Source organism: Delphinapterus leucas, chromosome 19, assembly GCF_059928025.1.
Source record: "Delphinapterus leucas isolate spDelLeu-1000000601 "Yukka" chromosome 19, BTC_Dleu_Yukka2, whole genome shotgun sequence".
NCBI classification, from domain to species: domain Eukaryota; kingdom Metazoa; phylum Chordata; class Mammalia; order Artiodactyla; family Monodontidae; genus Delphinapterus; species Delphinapterus leucas.
Window position 1 is genome coordinate 41,121,372 of NC_143147.1, and position 18,778 is coordinate 41,140,149.

At 43.7% G+C, this 18,778-nt stretch overlaps 1 protein-coding gene across 4 annotated transcripts in view; it reads left to right on the plus strand.

Annotated features, from left to right (window-relative positions):
• Positions 1-18,096, plus strand: part of YPEL2 (yippee like 2) — a 71,647-nt gene extending 53,551 nt beyond the window's left edge. For 2 of the 4 annotated variants that reach the window (XM_030763148.2, XM_089900945.1), the window contains 2 exons: positions 411-519; positions 4,463-18,096. In XM_030763148.2, coding sequence (XP_030619008.1) covers positions 411-519; positions 4,463-4,552 — 199 coding nt within the window. In that variant the 3' untranslated portion in view covers positions 4,553-18,096. Of the gene's footprint in view, positions 1-410; positions 520-4,462 lie in introns of those variants that run through there. The other 2 variants (XR_016388973.1, XM_089900944.1) reach the window with 2 other exon arrangements.
• The last annotated feature ends 682 nt before the right edge of the window (positions 18,097-18,778 follow it).

The window sequence follows — 18,778 nt, forward strand, 5'->3', positions numbered from 1 at the left end:
CTGTGCCGTCATGATTGACATCTCTGGCTGCAATCAGTCCTCAGGAAGCTCTGAGGACCTGTGCTCATGGCTGTGGACTTCAGTGTGGTTGTCAGTTTGTCCCTTTAAATCACAAGGCTAAAAGCATTTGTTAGAAAAATCCTGAGCAAAGTCTGAACCATAAAGACTTCTTTTAGTAGACTCATTGAATCAGAACTTGCAGATCTGAAATGCATCTCAACGGAGACGTTTGCATGTGGCTACCTTTTCGGAGGTTATTCCTGGTTTCAGTTAGAGATGATGCTCTTCTCAGTGTTGGCTTCCCTTCAGGCAGCTGTACTCAGTTAATTTTTTGCTGGGAGTCCAGCTTGAACAACTGATGGTGAGCATGTGCCTGACGCCCCACTCTCTCTCTCTGTCCCTTGGCACAGAGTTAACGTGGGCTGCGGGCCGGCAGAAGAGCGCGTGTTGCTAACAGGACTGCACGCCGTCGCAGACATTTACTGTGAAAACTGCAAAACCACTCTGGGCTGGAAATATGTAAGTACCAAAGAGTCTGACTGGTGGAGAGAGGGCCATGAAGGAACTAGCTGAGAGCCACACATTAGAAGAATGTTTTCTTCTACTTGCCTCCCGTGGCCTTGTGGGATTATCTTTGACCAGGATGGGAAACTGAGCTCAAAGAGCAGTTCCTGGCACACTTCTGTTTGCCACACTCATCCCCTTTTCACTGACAGTCCACCCCTCCTACTCCTTTCTTCACCTGCTCCTGATACACGCGCACGCACACACACACACACACACACCCTCTCAATTTAATTAATAATAATAATAGTAATAGTAATAATAACAATGGCACATAACATTTCCTGACAACTTACTGTGTTCCAGACGTACATTATTTTATTTACTCTTCACAGAATCCTTAGAGGATAAGGATTTACCCATTTTAATCCCTAGTTTATGGGTGAGGAAACTGAGGCTTAGGGAGGTTAATAGTATGTCCAGTGTTGTCCAGCCATTACATGGCCAAACGAGGATAGGAGTCCAGGTGGTGGTCCGACTGCAGAGCCCATGTTCTTTGATGCTCCAGTAAATGTCCCCAAAACATCTCTTAGGTCCCAGACCCTGTGCTAGGCATCATCAAATATTGTGTTAATTAATGTCTACTGTCAGATATAGTCATGGCTGGACTTGCCCAACTGGACATTTATTCCTGCACTGTTTAACTCAATAGATATTTTTAACATCTCCTTGGTACCTAGGAGAGTGGGCAGTCAGTTCAGTGAAAGTCAACCTGTATTATTGTTATTATTGGCAGATCTTTTCACAGTACTTTTCTCTGCCCTCTCTCTCATTGTGGGAATATTGAAAAATGAGTCTTCCTGTTTCTGGGAGGGCAATTTATTCCATGTAAAATGCCTCAAATCCCCTGTCCTGTCAGTTGCAGAGCATCAGTGTGGGGCTGGCTCATAGGACCTGCCGTTAGCTAGCTTGGGAAGGAGCCTGAAGGAGTAGTCAGAACCGCCCACAGAGTGTTGAGGTTGCATCAGTGTAGGTTTGTTGACTGCAGTAAATGCCCCACTCTGCAGGACTTTGATAGTGGGGGAGCTCGTGCATACATGGGAGCAGGGAGCATAGGGGAAATCTCTGTGCCTTGTGCTCCTTTTTGTGATGAACCTAAAACTGCTCTAAAAATATGAGTGTATGTGAAAAAAGATGTTGAGCCAAAGAAGCCAGACATGAAAGTATGATTCCATTTAAATAAAGTTCAAAAATGTGCAGATCTTGGGGAGTTACCTGGTGGCCTAGTGGTTAGGATTCCGGGCTTTCACTGCTGTGGCCCGGGTTCAGTCCCTGGGTGGGGAACTGAGATCCCACAAGCTCCGTGGCTTGGCCAAAAAAAAAAAAAAAAGTGCAGACCTAAAAAACTGCTGCAGGTGGAGTCTGCAGTGCAGCAGCATGGCCTTTAGATTCCATCTTTTCATGTCTTCCTTGAAATGTTCAGAATGAGAATGAAAAAACCTGGACACTGTGTTTCATGATGCCAAGAAGGTTTAATCACAGCTTCCTACGGAAGAAACTGGCCTTGGCCCTTCTCCCCCTGTATGGCCACTGGTCCCCTCTGAGTGATCTGGGGGCCACAGGTCTGGTTTTGATTATCCAAAAGTGTTCTGCTGCTTCTTTGTTTCCCAGCTTCTTGGCTGTCTTATTCCTTGAACATGTGCTGGATTTATACACAGAAGATAAATCTGACTTGGTTGGTTTTGCTCCTTTCTTCAGGTAAAATGATTCAGTCCTTTGACAAAGCTTTATTAAGAACCTTTGTGCTGGATACAAAAGTGAATGAGATCTAGTTCTTGCCCTCAGGGTGTTTATAGTCATGATACCAAGGGGGAAAACCACAGGTGAAGTTACAACAGCTGGACAGGACAGCAGAGGAACATCCATCTCCCCAGACATTCATTGATCACCTCTCACATGCCAGGCCCAGTGCTCCAACCTTTCATTCGATTATTCCTTCCGACCCTTATAATAACCCTGTGAAGTACTTGTAATTATCCCAATTTTGTAAACAGAAAGTTTATAATTTTGTAAATCGTAAAAGGAAGTCAGATGCTTAAATGATGCTTCTGATGCTAGGAAGCAGTAGACATGGGGTTTAGGGGGGATGTTTGTTTCAATTCCAGATCTAGTGCTGTCTACTGGAATCCAGTTGTGACATTTTGCAAGTGCCCTGTGGCTTGGGGGGTGTTGACTTTTTTCTTTCTTTTTTTTTTGTTTAATAGGGACACACTGTCACTTTGCTAGTTTTGTTTTTTCCTCCTCTCTATCCTGAATACACTACTATGGAACAATAGGTCCTATTCCCAAACCACATTCCTCTGGTTGTGTACACACACACACACACACACACACACACACGCAAACGGAGCTGGGGAATAATGAGGTGTCAGGGAAATTACTGCTGAGCCCACGGCTCTTGTGTGTGTGTGGTGTGTTTGCACTTTCTCTCGGTGCCCCTCCCCTCTCCGCTATGTGGAATGATTCCTCTCTCAACGAGAGGCTCGAGTCTGAACTCTTGTTCTGAGACCCGGAGCCCCTGAGCTCTAGAACAGAAGATACAGTCCATACAAATGCTGCCCGGAATCTATCGACAGTAGGATTTATTTAACTCCTTCCTAATTTAGGGACTCGGGGGGGAGAGCTGATGTCCACTGCTCTGCACAATGAGCTTTGCCATCTGATGACCCTGATACCCAGTGTTTTTCAGATGATATACCAAGATGGTTTTTTGTATCTGTGTCTGCAAATAGAATGTCACCTTGATCCTACACCTATGCAGGACTTATTTCTGTGGGGCTTATTAGCTGGGAGAGCCTGCAGTGCTGTAAGTTTCAGCTGGTAACCTCCCAGCTGGTTTGCATTGGGTTTGCCCTTCTCTGGAGGCCTGGCAGCTGGGCAGGGCTCAAGGGCTGCCAGGTCCTTCAGCCTGGAGTTCATACAGCTCCTTTTTCCCTGGAGAAAAGCAATGATGGAAAAACAAACTTAACACATCTGACATGGAAACAGCAAGATAAGAAATAAAAGAGAGACCTGTTTGGCCTCACAATCTATTTTGTTTCTGTCCCTGAATGTCTTTTCTCTAAGCCTAACAAGCACAGTTTAAAATAATGACACAGTGGGAATTCCCTGGCAGTCCAGTGTTTAGGACTCTGGGCTTTCACTGCCGAGGGCTCCAGTTTAATCTCTGGTCGGGGAACTAAGATCCCAGAAGCCACACAGACTGGCCAAAAAATAATAATAAAATAAAATAATGACACAGAAACTTTATGGATACCTCCATAGGGCAGATTTCTGGTAAACATCAGAAACCAAGTGCCCCTAAGATTTTATACACACACACACACACACACACACACACGCACACACACACATACAGATGGATCTATCAATGAACAAAACATGAAGTTTATCTTGCAGTAGTGGGAGACAGACAAAACACAAAATAGATATGCAGGTTATACTGCATGTTTGAATGTGGTAAGTGCTGTGGAGAAAAATAAAGCAGGAAAAGAGGGGGGCGGGGAGGGGTTGCTGCCTGGGAAGTTGTGATTTTCGGTAAAAACCTTACTGAGATGGTGACGTTTGGCCAGAGACTTGAATGAGCAAAGATCCTGAAGAAACGCTATTGCAAATACTGAGAAAATATTTAGAATGTTTAAATTCAGAACATTTAAATTTAAAAATATTTAAATTCTATTGTAAATATTGAGAAAGCCCTGCTGATGCCTCAGTGCTGCAGTTAAGCCAAGGGGACATAGTGAGTGGTAGGAATTCTCAGTGAGTCTGGGTGACGCCGGAGCCAGACTTCAGTGGTCCTGATACCTGTCATTGGCCCCGCCTTGGTTCCTGTGCTCCCAAAAGTCATCTGCTTGTCTTTGGTCACTCAGTGTCTTTTCTTTTCCTTTGTGTTTCCTAGGAACATGCCTTTGAAAGCAGCCAGAAATATAAAGAAGGCAAATACATCATTGAGCTAGCACACATGATCAAAGACAATGGCTGGGACTGATTGGAGAGCATCTACCCAACCCAGTGTCCACGTGAATGCCATCCAACCGAACATTCTACCCAAGCGTGAGAGAGTGACTGAACACTTGGTTCCATCCATTTAGGGGCCTTGCCATCTGGGGCATTCTCCCACCCTGCCACCATCTTTCTGGTGACCAGCCTCTAAATTGCTGTCTCTCTGTCTCTTTGCTTTGTATCTGTTTGTGAGTTGATCCTGGCTTCTCTCTCTGTTCTAGTGTTGGCTGAAAGCAAAACAACAAAAGGAACAGATGCCTGTCCGCATGGCGGCAGCCCACTTTGATAAAGGGCCCAGGGCCCTTGAAGAGCTGCCTGATGGCCTCTTGTCAGGAGAACAGTGGCACAGCACAGGGGTGTGAGGAAGAGGGGAACCAGGAGGGTCCCGGGTGGGTAGGGGATGGGAGGGTAGAGGTAGGAACAAACTTGTGCTGCTCCTGGAGACCTGGGAACTTAGGCTTGAAATAATCGACTTGTCTAAAAGGACAAAGAGAAAAAAAAATACCTCATGACTGCATTCTCTCTGATCAGAATCTTCTGTTCCTGACACCAAATGTGCCAGGTTAGCAAATGAGCACAAGAAGTGGCCCTAGTTCTAGCTGGCGGGGCAGGGACCGGCCTGGTTCCCCTGGGCCGAGCTGGGGGGTGTCCTGGCAGCAATGAGGGACTCGGGAAAAGCCCACATGGTTTTGATGACTCTGATGCCTCACTGCTCCTCTGGGTAATCATCTTTGCCTCTTCAGCCACTGTAGGTGACAGGAGAGGGGACTGCCATTTGCAATGGGTGCAAGATCCAAACGTCCCAAAGGCTTTGACCAGCAACCAAGTAAAATCAGTGATTGAGGATAACAGGGAACAAAGGGGGATGCAGTTTAGGTGCTCCTGCAGAAATGGCTCTGATATTGGGCCAGAGAAAATAAAAAGTAGAACCAGTTAGCAGTTCTGACTGACCTTTTTTTCTGAACCTTAGTAAGAGAAGAGCATTGTGGCAAGGAAGGGAGGGTGGGGCGGGGCAGTGCCGGGAATAGTTTAGGTTTGAACCATAACAGGTTAAGTGCATCTTTCTTCTTTGGTATGCAGTGGCTTCACTGAGATCAGCAATTCTTTGTACGTAGAGTTTTGGGTGTTTTTCTCCAGTTCTATCATTGTAGATCCTGGAAAACAAAGTCCCAAGGCTTCGAGCTTAGTGATAACCTGGCCGGTAGATTCCTCATGCCCCTAGCTGTTCTCTTTTACTTGCATGTGTTGTGTGGAGACAAATCTGTCAATGTGATCCAGCGATGGGAAGGCCTCAGATTTGATGTCAAACGGCAAGTTATAAATTCCAGTATTACACCCCACTCCCCGCCTCCCCATCCAAAGTTCATTATATTAGGGAAGTGGAGAACAAATCCCTGTAAGGCTCTTGAGAGAGAGAGGAGTTTGTTACGTTTAATCAACACTGTGAAGTCTGTTCTACAGCAATTTAGCCAGTACACGGTGCATGACCGAAACTCATTTAACTGAGTTAATTTCATTGCTTAGACTGAAAATACTATTATCGCTAAGATATGTGTAGGTTATGTTAGGTAATTCTCAGCATCTCATTCCCCAAGTAGGCTGATCCCATAGGAAAATTCACCTTAAAAGTCACAAAAGAGCGAGTTCATGGAGATGAGAACCTGTAAAATTCTTAACCAAGATTAAAGCGGCCAACCCAGGACATTTTCAGAATTGAGCCAAATTCCCAGAGGGGGCGAGTCTGTTGTGGAAATGCCTTTTTGAGTCTCTGTGTGCTGATTGTGGAACGAGGGGCTGAGATGGGTGTGGTCCTGCCCAGCCACACGTTTAGCAGCAGACAGCTTCTGTAAGACAAAGAAGATTCTTAAAAATCGAATTTTGTTCCCGAAGGCTTCTTGCCCACATCTTTTGGTGCTTTTAGTAGCCTGGGAGGTTAAGTTGTTCTCTCCACGTTACTAAAAAGCAGACTGAGGTTCAGAAGAAGTCTTTTCATTTCCGATCCCAGAGAAATAGTTCCTCTGGCTCCCAGGCCCCAGATCTCAATTAAAAAAAAAAAAAAAAAAAAAAAAATTTCAACTTTCACATTCCTAAGCTGGCTTGCCAGCATAGAAATCATAGATTCCCCTCCCCATCCCTGCTGAAGGGATAACAAAATCATTTCTGTATTTTTATTAGCCCCTTGACTCAGGAAACGTCCTGGCTATTGATAATCCTTTCCATAAAAAGAAGACGGTATGGGGGGTTGGGGAGGACATGGGTAGGTGTGTAAAAACGGAGCGTGGTGACATAGAAACTGGACATGAGGTCCCCTAGAATTTTCAAGGGGCAGAGGAGACTGATGTGCCACTGTGTCTGTGGGGATGGGGCCTCTGACTCTTACACAGATCAGAGCAGGCTCCAGTTAGACCCCGGTTCTGGTATTTTTTTCAATTACTATCCATTGAGCATCCAATGGGCGCATGGCACTGTACTTGGTGCCAGAGATCTGAGCAGAATGTTGCAACAGGGGAAGAAAATCCAACTCATTAGGCTTTCCCTTGGTGTCAACCAAAAGTACTTCTTATAACTTTAGCTTCATTCATGGCTTGTCTATCTACCGTCTATAGTATTGGAGAGACCGCAGCTGAGCGATGGAGATGCATCAACTCAAGGCCTCAGTCAGTTCATTTCTTAATTTCCTCACCAAATTATTGACTCAGAGCATAACCAAAGACCTCATCCATTCACCCCTGGGAGGTTAGGGGAATTGGAGTTCAATGATAAAGCTAGGGTGGGGTGCAGGGAGTAGGGAAGGGGAGAAGAAGTGAGAAAGGAAAAGGTATAAAACCTTTTATTTATACTGAGGTTCAGAAGAAGTTTTATACCTCAGCCAGCAGCTGCCTTCATTTTCAACCGAAGTCCAACCGGCAGACTCTAGTTCCATCTCCCCTGTACCTCCCTAGGTCATATGGCCTCGGCGGTCCTGGATTACACCCAGCCTGCCGGGCGGGATGTTAGTCTCGGGCTGCCGATGTCCACCGATCGTCAGCTGGGCCTGCCTGAGTGCTCCCCCGATTCCCCAGACAGCAGGGTAAATCTTTACTGGTGGATCAGTGTGTAAAAGAGAGGTGTCCCCTTGACAAAAAGATTTTCAAGTGGATATATAAGAAACAGTTGCTTGTGAAATATACTTTTGTAAATAATATTTAATTTTTTAAATAATATATTTGGTGCTGTTTTCTCAGATCCCCTGAGAGCACTTTTTATTTTCATTTTTAAATGCTGCGGTTTCCTCTGCATTTCTTGAAGTATATCTTAAGGGAAACAGTGATCACCAATATACTCTTAAAAAAGAAAAAAGAAAAAAAAAGATCTCCATCACTTTAGTCTGGACGGAGGCAATAAAGCAATGCCTCTCTGCATTTCTTCCCAATGGAACAGACTCTGCAGTACATTACCAAGTCGAGAATTGAAATATTTTCTTGCACCACTATTGGCTAGAAAAGAAAATAGATAAAATCAAATAAATTTAGTAACAAATTAGAGTGATTCCTCTTGTTGGAAGAATTTCCAACAGTTTGGAGTCTCGGAGTCTTGTTCTTGTGTGTGTGTGTGTAAAGCACTTTGGATTGTGCCTCCTGTTTTCGTTTTTATTGGGGACACTGTACCTACAGTTTACACCTTGGGCACATAAGATTTTTCTTCTCTTTTTCTCTGGTGGTTTTGTTTCTGAGCGGACCAACAGCACAGCCCTCGAGGATTTTGTTTTCCTGAGCATGGAGCTGTTGCCTGTTTGCTCCTTTGTCTTTCTTTGTGTGCTCAACTTTTACAGACTGTAAAGGAAATCTGTTGTTGTGAAGATCAAGCAGAGTCAAAGCTGTGTTTCTCACTGAGATGTGAGTGTATTCATCATGAACCCAGGGCTCCAGCTGTTGTGGAAGCCACATCGTGTTAAACATTAAACTGGTTTGGGTAGAAAGAACGTCAATAAAATAATACACATACCCTGGAGGTAAACACCTTTTTTTTTTTTTTTTTTTTTTTTTTAAGGTCAGATTGCCTCAGGTTCAGTAAGAGGCCGGGAAATCAAATCTTGAACACAATCATCTTACATATTTTAAAAAAAGAGTCTGCTCACATGAGAAAACATGCTAGTGGTCTAGTTCAAGGAAAGAGATATTTAATATTTAAAAATAAAATACAGTCGTGAAATTGGCCAGCAGTGAAAGGTAAAGCCAAGAAGAAACAAGCTGTTCTCATATTACCAAATTCTGTCTGTCCGTGTGTTTTTGTATAACATTTTGGTGAAAGTGAGAGTCAGTTCCCTTTTCCAACCTGCAGAGACTATCTTTCAATACAGACTCTATTTATGCTTGTGTTTACAAACTGCATTTGTTGGGTTTGGGTTTTGTTTTTCTTTTTTTTTTTTTTAATTAAAAAAATTTTTTTTTCAGTGGCATTTTCAGGTCACTTTGCTTCAATAACAAAGATAATTATTTTCAAGTAATTTGTCTTCACCTTTTCCTGTATTTGTACATAGTGATTCAATATTAGAGAAAAGTGCATTGTTTCTGTCATATTTCCAATCTGTGTTGGTGCTCATTTGAGAAAATAAAGTTTTCAAATATTAATTCTTTGGAGGGCTCATCTGTCTTAATTGACCCAGCATGTTTTATCTTGACATTTAACGTTTAAAGTAACTGACAGACCTGTAGGTGGTCATCTGTCTAACCCTATTCACAGATCTGTCAACTGAGGCCCTGAGGGGTTATTTTCCCTAAGGACACTTGGCTGATTGATAAATACAAATCAGGTCTTCTGTTTATCTACAAACATTTCTCCTGGCTTTGGAGATCAGAAATGCAGAAATGTATCATTTCTGTCTACTAAGCCCCATATTCTTAGACTCTGCAAGCTTTTCTGTTAATATCAATTTTCTTTAGAGATAGAAATACATTAGGTGAAGGGGAAAAAAAGTAAAACAACAAAATAATGTCAAAAACAGGCAACATTATCTCTGAATGGTTGGCTAACAAAGGGAGATACATATTCACAGTTATAATATATGGAAAATCAAGTCTTCTCACTGACTGGACAAATATTAAACATCTATTAGGTTCTAGCCACTGAGTAAGGCAATTCAACCACCCTAATAAAGCAGCTGTTTTTTTCCCCAAGTACCTTTCCTCTAGTCTCGTCCATATGTACACACAACCTTGCATAGCCAGTCATTATAAGTACAGTTTTAACAAGCCTAAACATATTTGCCTAGACATCATCAATTTATATATATTTTTTAAATTTTTATTTATTTATTTATTCATTTATTTTTGGCTGTGTTGGGTCTTCGTTTCCGTGCGTGGGCTTTCTCTAGTTGCGGCGAGCGGGGTCGCGGCCTCTCTTGTTGCGGAGCACAAGCTCCAGACGCGCAGGCTCAGAAGTTGTGGCTCACGGGCCCAGTTGCTCCGCGGCATGTGGGATCCTCCCAGACCAGGGCCCGAACCTGTGTCCCCTGCATTGGCAGGCAGATTCTCAACCACTGCGCCACCAGGGAAGCCCTATACTATATTTTAAAGCGCTTTTTCAAAAGCTTGCATCCATAACTTACAGCGTTCCCACCTTGTGCAGGCAACCAAAGTAGCAAAGAGGATATTAAAGCCACACAAGTGTATGTGTTTGTGAGTTTTCACATTGGTGATAATACTTGAAAAGCCTATTCCCTATAAAATAGGAAATACCTTCTCTACTTCCCTAGACTTTTTACTTACCTATTCTGGGCCCAGCTACAGTTAACTTTTATTTGTCCTTGAGTGCATTATCTTATTCCTGTGACCTGTTTTGCTTCAATGCCTATGCCTGTTATCATTTCATTCTTGTTTGCCTTTGGCAGGCAGGGAGGAGAGAAAAGATAACATGTGCAGGAGACAACCAGTCTCAAACCAGCAGCCCTTGGATCCTCTCACCTTTCCAAGCTCTCATAGCCCACAGTGGCTGTCCAGGAGATCACGCTGGAAGAAAGGGAGGGGAGAGCAAAGATGCTCATGGAGTGCTTGGTTTGCGTGAGACCCTGTGTTGGGTGCTTTGCTTCCGTGACCTCACGTAGGATCTTCACAATGAGGTACTGACTTCCTCGTATCATTCTAGGAGTCCTTCCCACCCTGTGGGAAAACAGTGACAAATGCTGATCATCCTCATTTTGTAGATGACAGAATTGAGGTTTGCTAGTGACAGGATCAGGAATCGTAGTCCGTGGGACTTCACAGCCCTATGTTCTTTGTTCTTTCCCTACACCATGTTCCAAATTTCAGCCTCTCTCTTCTCCAGCCTCTTCTTTCTTTTTTTTTTTTTTTTGGGCCGCACCATGTGGCATGCAGGATTGCATGCAGACTAGGGATTGAACCCATGCCCCCTACAGTGGAAGCGTGGAGTCATAACCACTGGACCGCCAGGGAATTCCTCTCTAGCCTTAATTCTAGTGTGGCTTCACAAGGCACTTTCCCAGTACTGATGAACCTATTTGCAGGGCGGGAAAAGAGACAGACGTAGAGAACAGACTTGTGGACCTGGGAGCGGGGAAGTAGTGGGGGGATGAATTGAGAGAGTAGCATTGACATATATACGCTACTTTGTGTGAAATAGATAGCTGGTGGGAAGCTGCTGTATAGCACAGGGAGCTCAGCTCTGTGCTCTCTGATGACCAGAGGGGTGGGATAGGAGGAGTGGGAGGGAGTCTCAAGAGAGAGGGGTTATATGTATACATATAGCTGATTCACTTCGTTGTACAGCAGAAACTAACACAACATTGTATGTAAAGCAATTACACTCCAGAAAAAAAAAAAGACACTTTCCCAGTCTGCCCACCATGACTGCCTAATAAATAGGGTTCAGGGAATGCAAATTAGAAAATTAAACAAAGCCACAAAGGTCAATGCTACCTACAAAGTATTGTGTATTCCACAGCTGAATATAAGCAGGGCTTTGTTGTTTTTTAATACTCGGTAATGGATTACATATGTAATCCTTGGCCCCTTGATTAATAGTAGGTACTTAATAAGTGCTTGGTGAACACTGAATTAATGTGGAGACTTAACAGGTTAAGAAAAAAGTCTCTTTAACATGTTAGTTTCCCTAAGAGAAGAATGGAGAAGAGGTTAGCATTAAATATTACATAAAGTAAATGGTTACACCATGAGCAATCAGTTTACTAATTTGCATTTATTTATTCAGCAAGTACTTTGGGGGCATCTATTATGTGCCTAGTCTAGTCAGGAAACTAACCCCAGGGAGCAGAAAAGCAGGGGTACTAATTGTGCTGAGTGAGAACAAAGGATTATGCATGGCTTTCCCTACTGTTGGCCGAATATCTAGCCACATGGGCCACGACCCTCAGGCAGCTGTCTCCTGCAGAAGCAATTGCTCATAAATCCTTTAATCTGAACCCAATAACAGTGGACCAGAGCAGGGCACAGGGCAAGCCCTGGAATTAGAACACGTGGTTTCAAATACTGGTTTCCCTTAATAAAAAGGTAATCTATGGAAAGGGCTAGCCCAGTGCCCAGTAAAGAGTCAAAGATAATAAAATGATTGTTATCATTATGAATTGCTCAAGTCTGTTTTGCATTTGGAGTGGGGTAAAGAAGACTATTGTATTTTGCTCTTTATGTATATTTTTTGTTGAATTTCAAAACAATCCCAGGAAGCATCCCCATTTTACAGAGGAAGAAACTGAGGTTCAGAGAGCATAAATAACATGTCCATGGAAGAGCTGGGATTTTTTTTTAACTCTGATTCTGAAGCCCACACCATATCTGTGTCCCCAGCCTGCTGTTCAGGAAAAACGAATAACTACCAAATAGGAAACTTTCTGGCAGATCTGACTAAGCACACACCCAAAATGTCATGGCTATTTTGCTCTCTCATATTTTATTCTTTTTTCATGAAATGGAAACCCTGGCTTTTCCACGGGAAGCCAAGAGCTTAGAACCGAGGAAGAGTTGTTGTATTATACCTTTATTTTACAGGATTTCATGGCTGTTGATTGCAGCACTATTATTTTTCATTTCTTTTGAGGGGAAAAAAAATGTTACTTTCAGTTGTTCAGACTGATTTAAAAGATAGAAACCCAAAAACTTACCCACGCAGAAGTGAGTAAAGTATCCTAACACATGGCATTTCTATGGGGCCATTGGGGGTGATGCTCCAGGCCAGCTTGAACAAGCCAAGGATTAAAAGTTCATGTTGCAGGAAGATTCTTCTAATTCCCAAGTGATGTAGGATCATTTTTTTATGAGAGACAGAATGGCTAGAGAAGCTGAATTTTTCAAGGCATGAGCAAATTATTTGAAAACTATGACAGAACTAGCGAGTTATATTTACTTTGAATTAAAATCATGTTAATGATTTATCCCAAGCTCAGGTATTAGCAAGGTCAGATAGAAAGAAGGTTACTTTGAGGTTGGACAGATGGGGATTTGAAGCCTGACTGCATGCTTATCCATTGATCACTCTGAGGAAGTCACTGCAATTCTCAGGACTAGTTTCCATCATTTGTAAATTGGGGGTACCAGCAACGATGCATAAGTTACTGTGAGGATCAAATAACAGCTATAAAGGGCCCAGCACATTGCCCAGACCAAATAGGGCTTAACATGTGTCACTTGTCCTTTTTTATTTGCTGAGTGATTGGAACTCACTGTTATGGGCACTACTAGCACATAGGATATTTAGGATCCAATAGTCATCCCTCCACAAAGGAGGCTGACACCCAGGGAGGTTAAGAAACCAGCACTTGGTCACGGGCCTGGTAAGTATCCAGAACTGGAACTGAAACCCAGGGCACTTAGGCAATCAGGTGAGTGGTCCCTGCACCATGCTGCTTTTATTTTATTGCTTTTATTTTGAGAGAAGAGTGTGTACTTTTATGGGAAAGAAAAAAAAAAAAAAAAAGGGTGTCAGCTAGAAAAACATCCTTGCATTTTAGGATCCTGTTTGAAATGTTTGTAGCAACCATCCTTGGGTCGTCTTCAATAAAGCAAAATTTGCTCATTATCCTTACACCCTGGACTGATGTGCTAGCAACTTGTGGGAGAAGAAGCAGGATGTTCTCAGATGAGCTCACCTCCCTAGCCTCCCTGGACTGCCTGCCTCCGATTCTGAGCCACTTCTCCAAAGCGCGGCCACACAAGCACAGCAACCAAGCAGCTGAATCAGGGATGTTTTATTTATGGCTTTCATAATGAAGTCTCTTGGGAAAGCTTTGGTTTCCCATTCCCAGAAGCAAAAATTCATCTACAGAATGTTCTTGAAATTTATTACTGTTTATGTTTTTTTGTGTGCGTGTGTGTCTACCATAGTCTTTGAGCCACCTTAGTAGTGTTTAAAACATCCCTTCACAAAAGAAGGATAATTTGAGCTGATGCTCATTGGGCTGGTACGTTCTGAACCAAGCCGGCGCAGTGTCAGAAATTGAGAATAGAGGTTGGTCACGCTGCTGATGACACAGTCCTATACTGAACATGGTATTTATTACCAAAACTGCCATGAGTCCAACAGGGGCTTGTTTTAGCTTTGTCCAGTTCCCAGACCCTTATTTCCACGGCCATTGGAAGAATAGCACCCACATCTCCTGGAGGCACTCAGGCTTGAAGTCGTTTCCATGGTGATGAGACATACCCAGGGCTCAGGTTTCATTTCGTGTATATATCTCAACAATATTATAAAGAAATAGTACCAGGGAGAATGTCAGCCACATGAGGGAGGCAGGTTGAGGAAAGGGAAAGCCCTGGCTATAGGAGGGAGCTCTGGGAGTTTCTGCCTAACCAGGGGGAGTTGGGTAGTCATCTTGCAAAGAAAAGGTCAGAGTTACCACTGACATAACTGGTTTGGACCTGTTGTGTCCAATGTATCAGATATTTCATCTTGCCTTGGGTAGAGCTAGATTCAGCCTGAGGGAGACTTAACCTGAAAAAGCAGATAAGGCAGGCAGAACTCAACAGGGGAATTCCTGGAGAGAGCTTTTCTGCCTGTGGGCATGAGACTACCAGGCACTTGGGGATTAAAAAGCAGGCTTCCAGGCTTTAGTTAGCTGTGTGACCTTGGATAGGTTGGTTACCTTTTGAGGCTCAGCTGACTCATCTGTAAAAGAGGGTTCTTGCAAGGACTAAGTGAGATGATGTGCATTAAGTGCCTGGCACCCCAGAGCTGAAGAAATGTTGGTTATTGTTGCTTAAATAGTGGTAAAGGCAAAGCACGGATGTGTGCTATTCAAAGTGGAAAAATGCATGTGCACCAAGTCAAATGACAAGGATTATTAGTAGGCTGGTTTATAATTATCCTTTTTCTTTGCATGCACTTTCTGAACATGTTTTATTTTATATTTCTTTATTTCTGTATATTTGGCAAATATTAAATATCCCCAAGGACAATAACTTACCCATTCTTTCGACGTCTTTTGTTTCTTTTATAAATTTATTTATTTTATTTATTTTATTTTTGGCTGTGTTGGGTCTTGGTTGCTGCGTGCGGGCTTTCTCTAGTTGCGGCGAGCGGGGGCTACTCTTCGCTGCGGTGTGCGGGCTTCTCATCGCGGTGGCTTCTCTTGTTGCGGAGCACAGGCTCTAGGCGCACGGGCTTCAGTAGCTGTGGCACATGGGCTCAGTAGTTGTGGCTTGCGGGCTCTAGAGCGCAGGCTCAGTAGTTGTGGCACACGAGCTTAGTTGCTCTGTGGCATGTGGGATCTTCCCGGACCAGGGCTCGAACCTGTGTCCCCTGCATTGGCAGGGGGACTCTTAACTACTGCGCCACCAGGGAAGCCCCAGCAAGTCTTTTTTCTTTCTTTCTTTTTTTTTAGATGTTGGGGATAGGAGTTTATTAATTAATTAATTTATGGCTGTGTTGGGTCTTCGTTTCTGTGCGAGGGCTTTCTCTAGTTGTGGCAAGCGGGGGCCACTCTTCATCGTGGTGCGCGGGCCTCTCACTATCGTGGCCTCTCTTGTTGCGGAGCACAGGCTCCAGACGCGCAGGCTCAGTAGTTGTGACTCACGGGCCTAGTTGCTCCGTGGCATGTGGGATCCTCCCAGACCAGGGCTCGAACCCGTGTCCCCCTGCATTAGCAGGCAGATTCTCAACCACTGCGCCACCAGGGAAGCCCCCCAGCAAGTCTTTTTGAGCCAGGCATTGTGCTAGGGATAACTAGACTAGGTCCCTGCCCTCAGGGAGTTCCATCAATCTCTTCAGCGAGTGCTTGTGTAACAAGGGAGAGAGAGGTTGCCCAGTAAAGAAAAGCTCAGAGTTACCACAGCAGTTACTGGCTTGGACTAGAAAGTATAGTTCTAGAAAGGCTTCATAGCAGCCCCTTGCTGCCTGTCTCCCACTGGGTCCTTGTAGCACTTGACTCAGGCCTCTTCAATGGCCCTTACCAAGTTTATTGTCTATCTCCTTCCTTAGGACTCCTTCCTGGGCAGGGACCCAGACTCTTTATAGCCGAGCAGTGAATGTTTAATGAACAAATAATCGTGGGGAGTTCCCTGGTGGCCTAGTGGTTAGGATTCTGGGCTTTCACAGCCATGGCCCAGGTTCAATACCCGATGGGGGAACTGAGGTCCCGCAAGCCGCGTGGCCAAAAAAAAAATACTGTGTGGATGTAAGGGATGGTCAGCCAGCCAACAAAAGTATTATTCCTTTCAATCCCAACCCAAAAGGAAACATGATATTTATTGAACGTACGTGGAGGAAAGGAAAGATTGCTTCACCTTTTACCTTCCTTCCACTGGAAACAATAAGGTAAATGAGTTTACTTTTTATTTATTTATTTATTTATTTTCGGCCGTGCTGCACAGCTTGCAGGATCTTTGTTCCCAGATCAGGAATTGAACCCAGGCCCTCGGCAGTGAAAGCATGGAGTCCTTACCACTGGACCGCCAGGGAATTCCTGAGAAAAGTTTAGAAGACAGGAAAGGTAACTAAAGTGGGCATGTTTGTTAGTTTTGCGATACGCGGGCCTCTCACCGTTGTGGCCTCTCCCGTTGCGGAGCACAGGCTCTGGACGCGCAGGCTCAGCGGCCATGGCTCACGGGCCCAGCCGCTCCACGGCATGTGGGATCCTCCCGGACTGGGGCACGAACCCGTGTCCCCTGCATCGGCAGGCGGACTCTCAACCACTACGCCACCAGGGGAGCCCTAAAGTGGGCATGTTTTACATCTCCTGGTGGGAGTGAAGGTTCTTAAATGGTTTCATTCAGTCTAACCAACTACAAGTGGTGGGGAGCGTGGGGTGGCGGGCAGTCACTCATATAATAGCAAGGCAGGAGGATTTCTCCACCTGGGGTAGGCCGGACAGAGAGCTGGGCAGTCTTGGGGGGCAAACATGAATTATTTCAGCTGTCTGGTCAGAGGGTGATGAGCAGTCTGCTGCCCAAGGAAAGTCCTCACCAGTATGGCCTGGATGCCAACAAGTTGTGGTTCCCTATCACTCAGTCATAGGCTGGGAAGCTGGTGAACAGGGACTCTAATCCTTCTTGTGGGTCCCATTAAGTTCAGCCTCTACATCTCCAGGCCCCGCTAATCATTTCCTCTTCCTCTCTCTTCCCTATCTCTCAGGGTCTAGGGAATCCCTTTCAAGTGAAGGTCAGAAGTGAGGAAATCTTGCTTTCATTTATGGTGTTTTCTCCCACACACCTTGTTCTTGCCTAAAGTCCTTTTTTCTTACCCTTGATGACCTAGGATTTTGAAACTCGAAACTCAAAAGCTAAAGAAATACAAATATTTTTTCAAATCAGATGTAATTTACAGACAGCAAAGTTTACTTTGTTAGGTATACAGTTCTATGAGTTTTGACAAATGTGTACGGTCATATAACTAATCATCACCACAATCAAGATAGAGAATATTTCCATCACCTCAAAAAGTTCCTTCATGTCCCTCTTCTAATGAACCCACTTCTCCCATCCCCAGCCCCTGACAACCACTGATCTGTTTTCTGTTCCTATAGTTCTGCCTTTTCCAGAAAGCCATGTAATAAGTAGCCTTCTGAATCTGGCTTCTTTCCTAATGCTTTAACATAATACTTTAGAGGTTCATCCACACTATTGCATGTATCTGTAAGTCATTCCTTTTTATTGCTTAATAGTATTTCATTCTATGGATATACCACAGTATTTTCACCAGTTGATGAACATTTGTGTTGTGTCCAGTTTCTGGCTGTTATGAAAAAGCTGCTATTAACATCTGTGGACAGGTTTTGTTATGTATTTTGTATATATTTTCACTTTTCTTGGGTAAATGCTTAGCTGTAAGATTGTTAGGTCATATGGCAAGTGGATGTTTAGATTTAGAAGAAACCATCAAACTTTTTCCAAAGGGGCTGTGCCATTTTGCATTCCCGCCAGCAGTGCGTGAGAGGTCTGGTTGCTCCACATCTGTGTCAGTACTCAGAATTGTCTGTCTGTTTATGTTTCAATTTAGTCATTTTGATAGATGTGGATACTCCTTTTTTTTTCTTTCTGATTTCTACTGACACGTTTCTCCTTTGGGATAAATGTGCAGAAAATCCTATCTGACCAAATAAAGCCAAGAGGAAATTTAAGAGTAAATTTACATAATAAGCAAAAATATATTTTGCTTCGTAAGAAAACACAAAGATAAGAATGAAAAAATGAAGATGTGAGGAGCAGGTGTTGGGAAGAGGGACTGAGGTATGGGGTCTCATAACCTTTCCAGTATGGTTCCTTTTTGTTATGCATCTAGGTAGGACACATACCTTTGGCCAGATTTTCTGATTAATCCATTTGGAAAAATTCACTTCTGCTCTCAGCATAGATTATAAAACCCACCACTTTTTGTTAACTCCTGTTTTCCACCTTAAGTCTCCTTTAAACCAGAAATGCCAGCTCTCACAGAAAGATGGGTGGGACAATGGCATTGCTAAAATAGCCACATGGAAAATGATTATAAAAGATTACACATGCAAAGGAAGACCTCACCCTTGACCCAAAATTATGTTATTTTTTAGTTCTTTAGAAAGTGATGTGACATGAAGAGTCTTTGAATTCTTCTGAGGACTCATCTTGTTCTTTTCCTTGTCACTCCTCATTCACTTCATTGGCACACACATTTTCAGGATAATCTTGCAATTTATATCTCGGCCATTTAGTTCCAGGCTCCACTGAGACTATTATGGCCTCTGAAAGAGGCTGTTTGCATCGAGATCCAGAAAACTCAGGTCTGAAATAGAGAC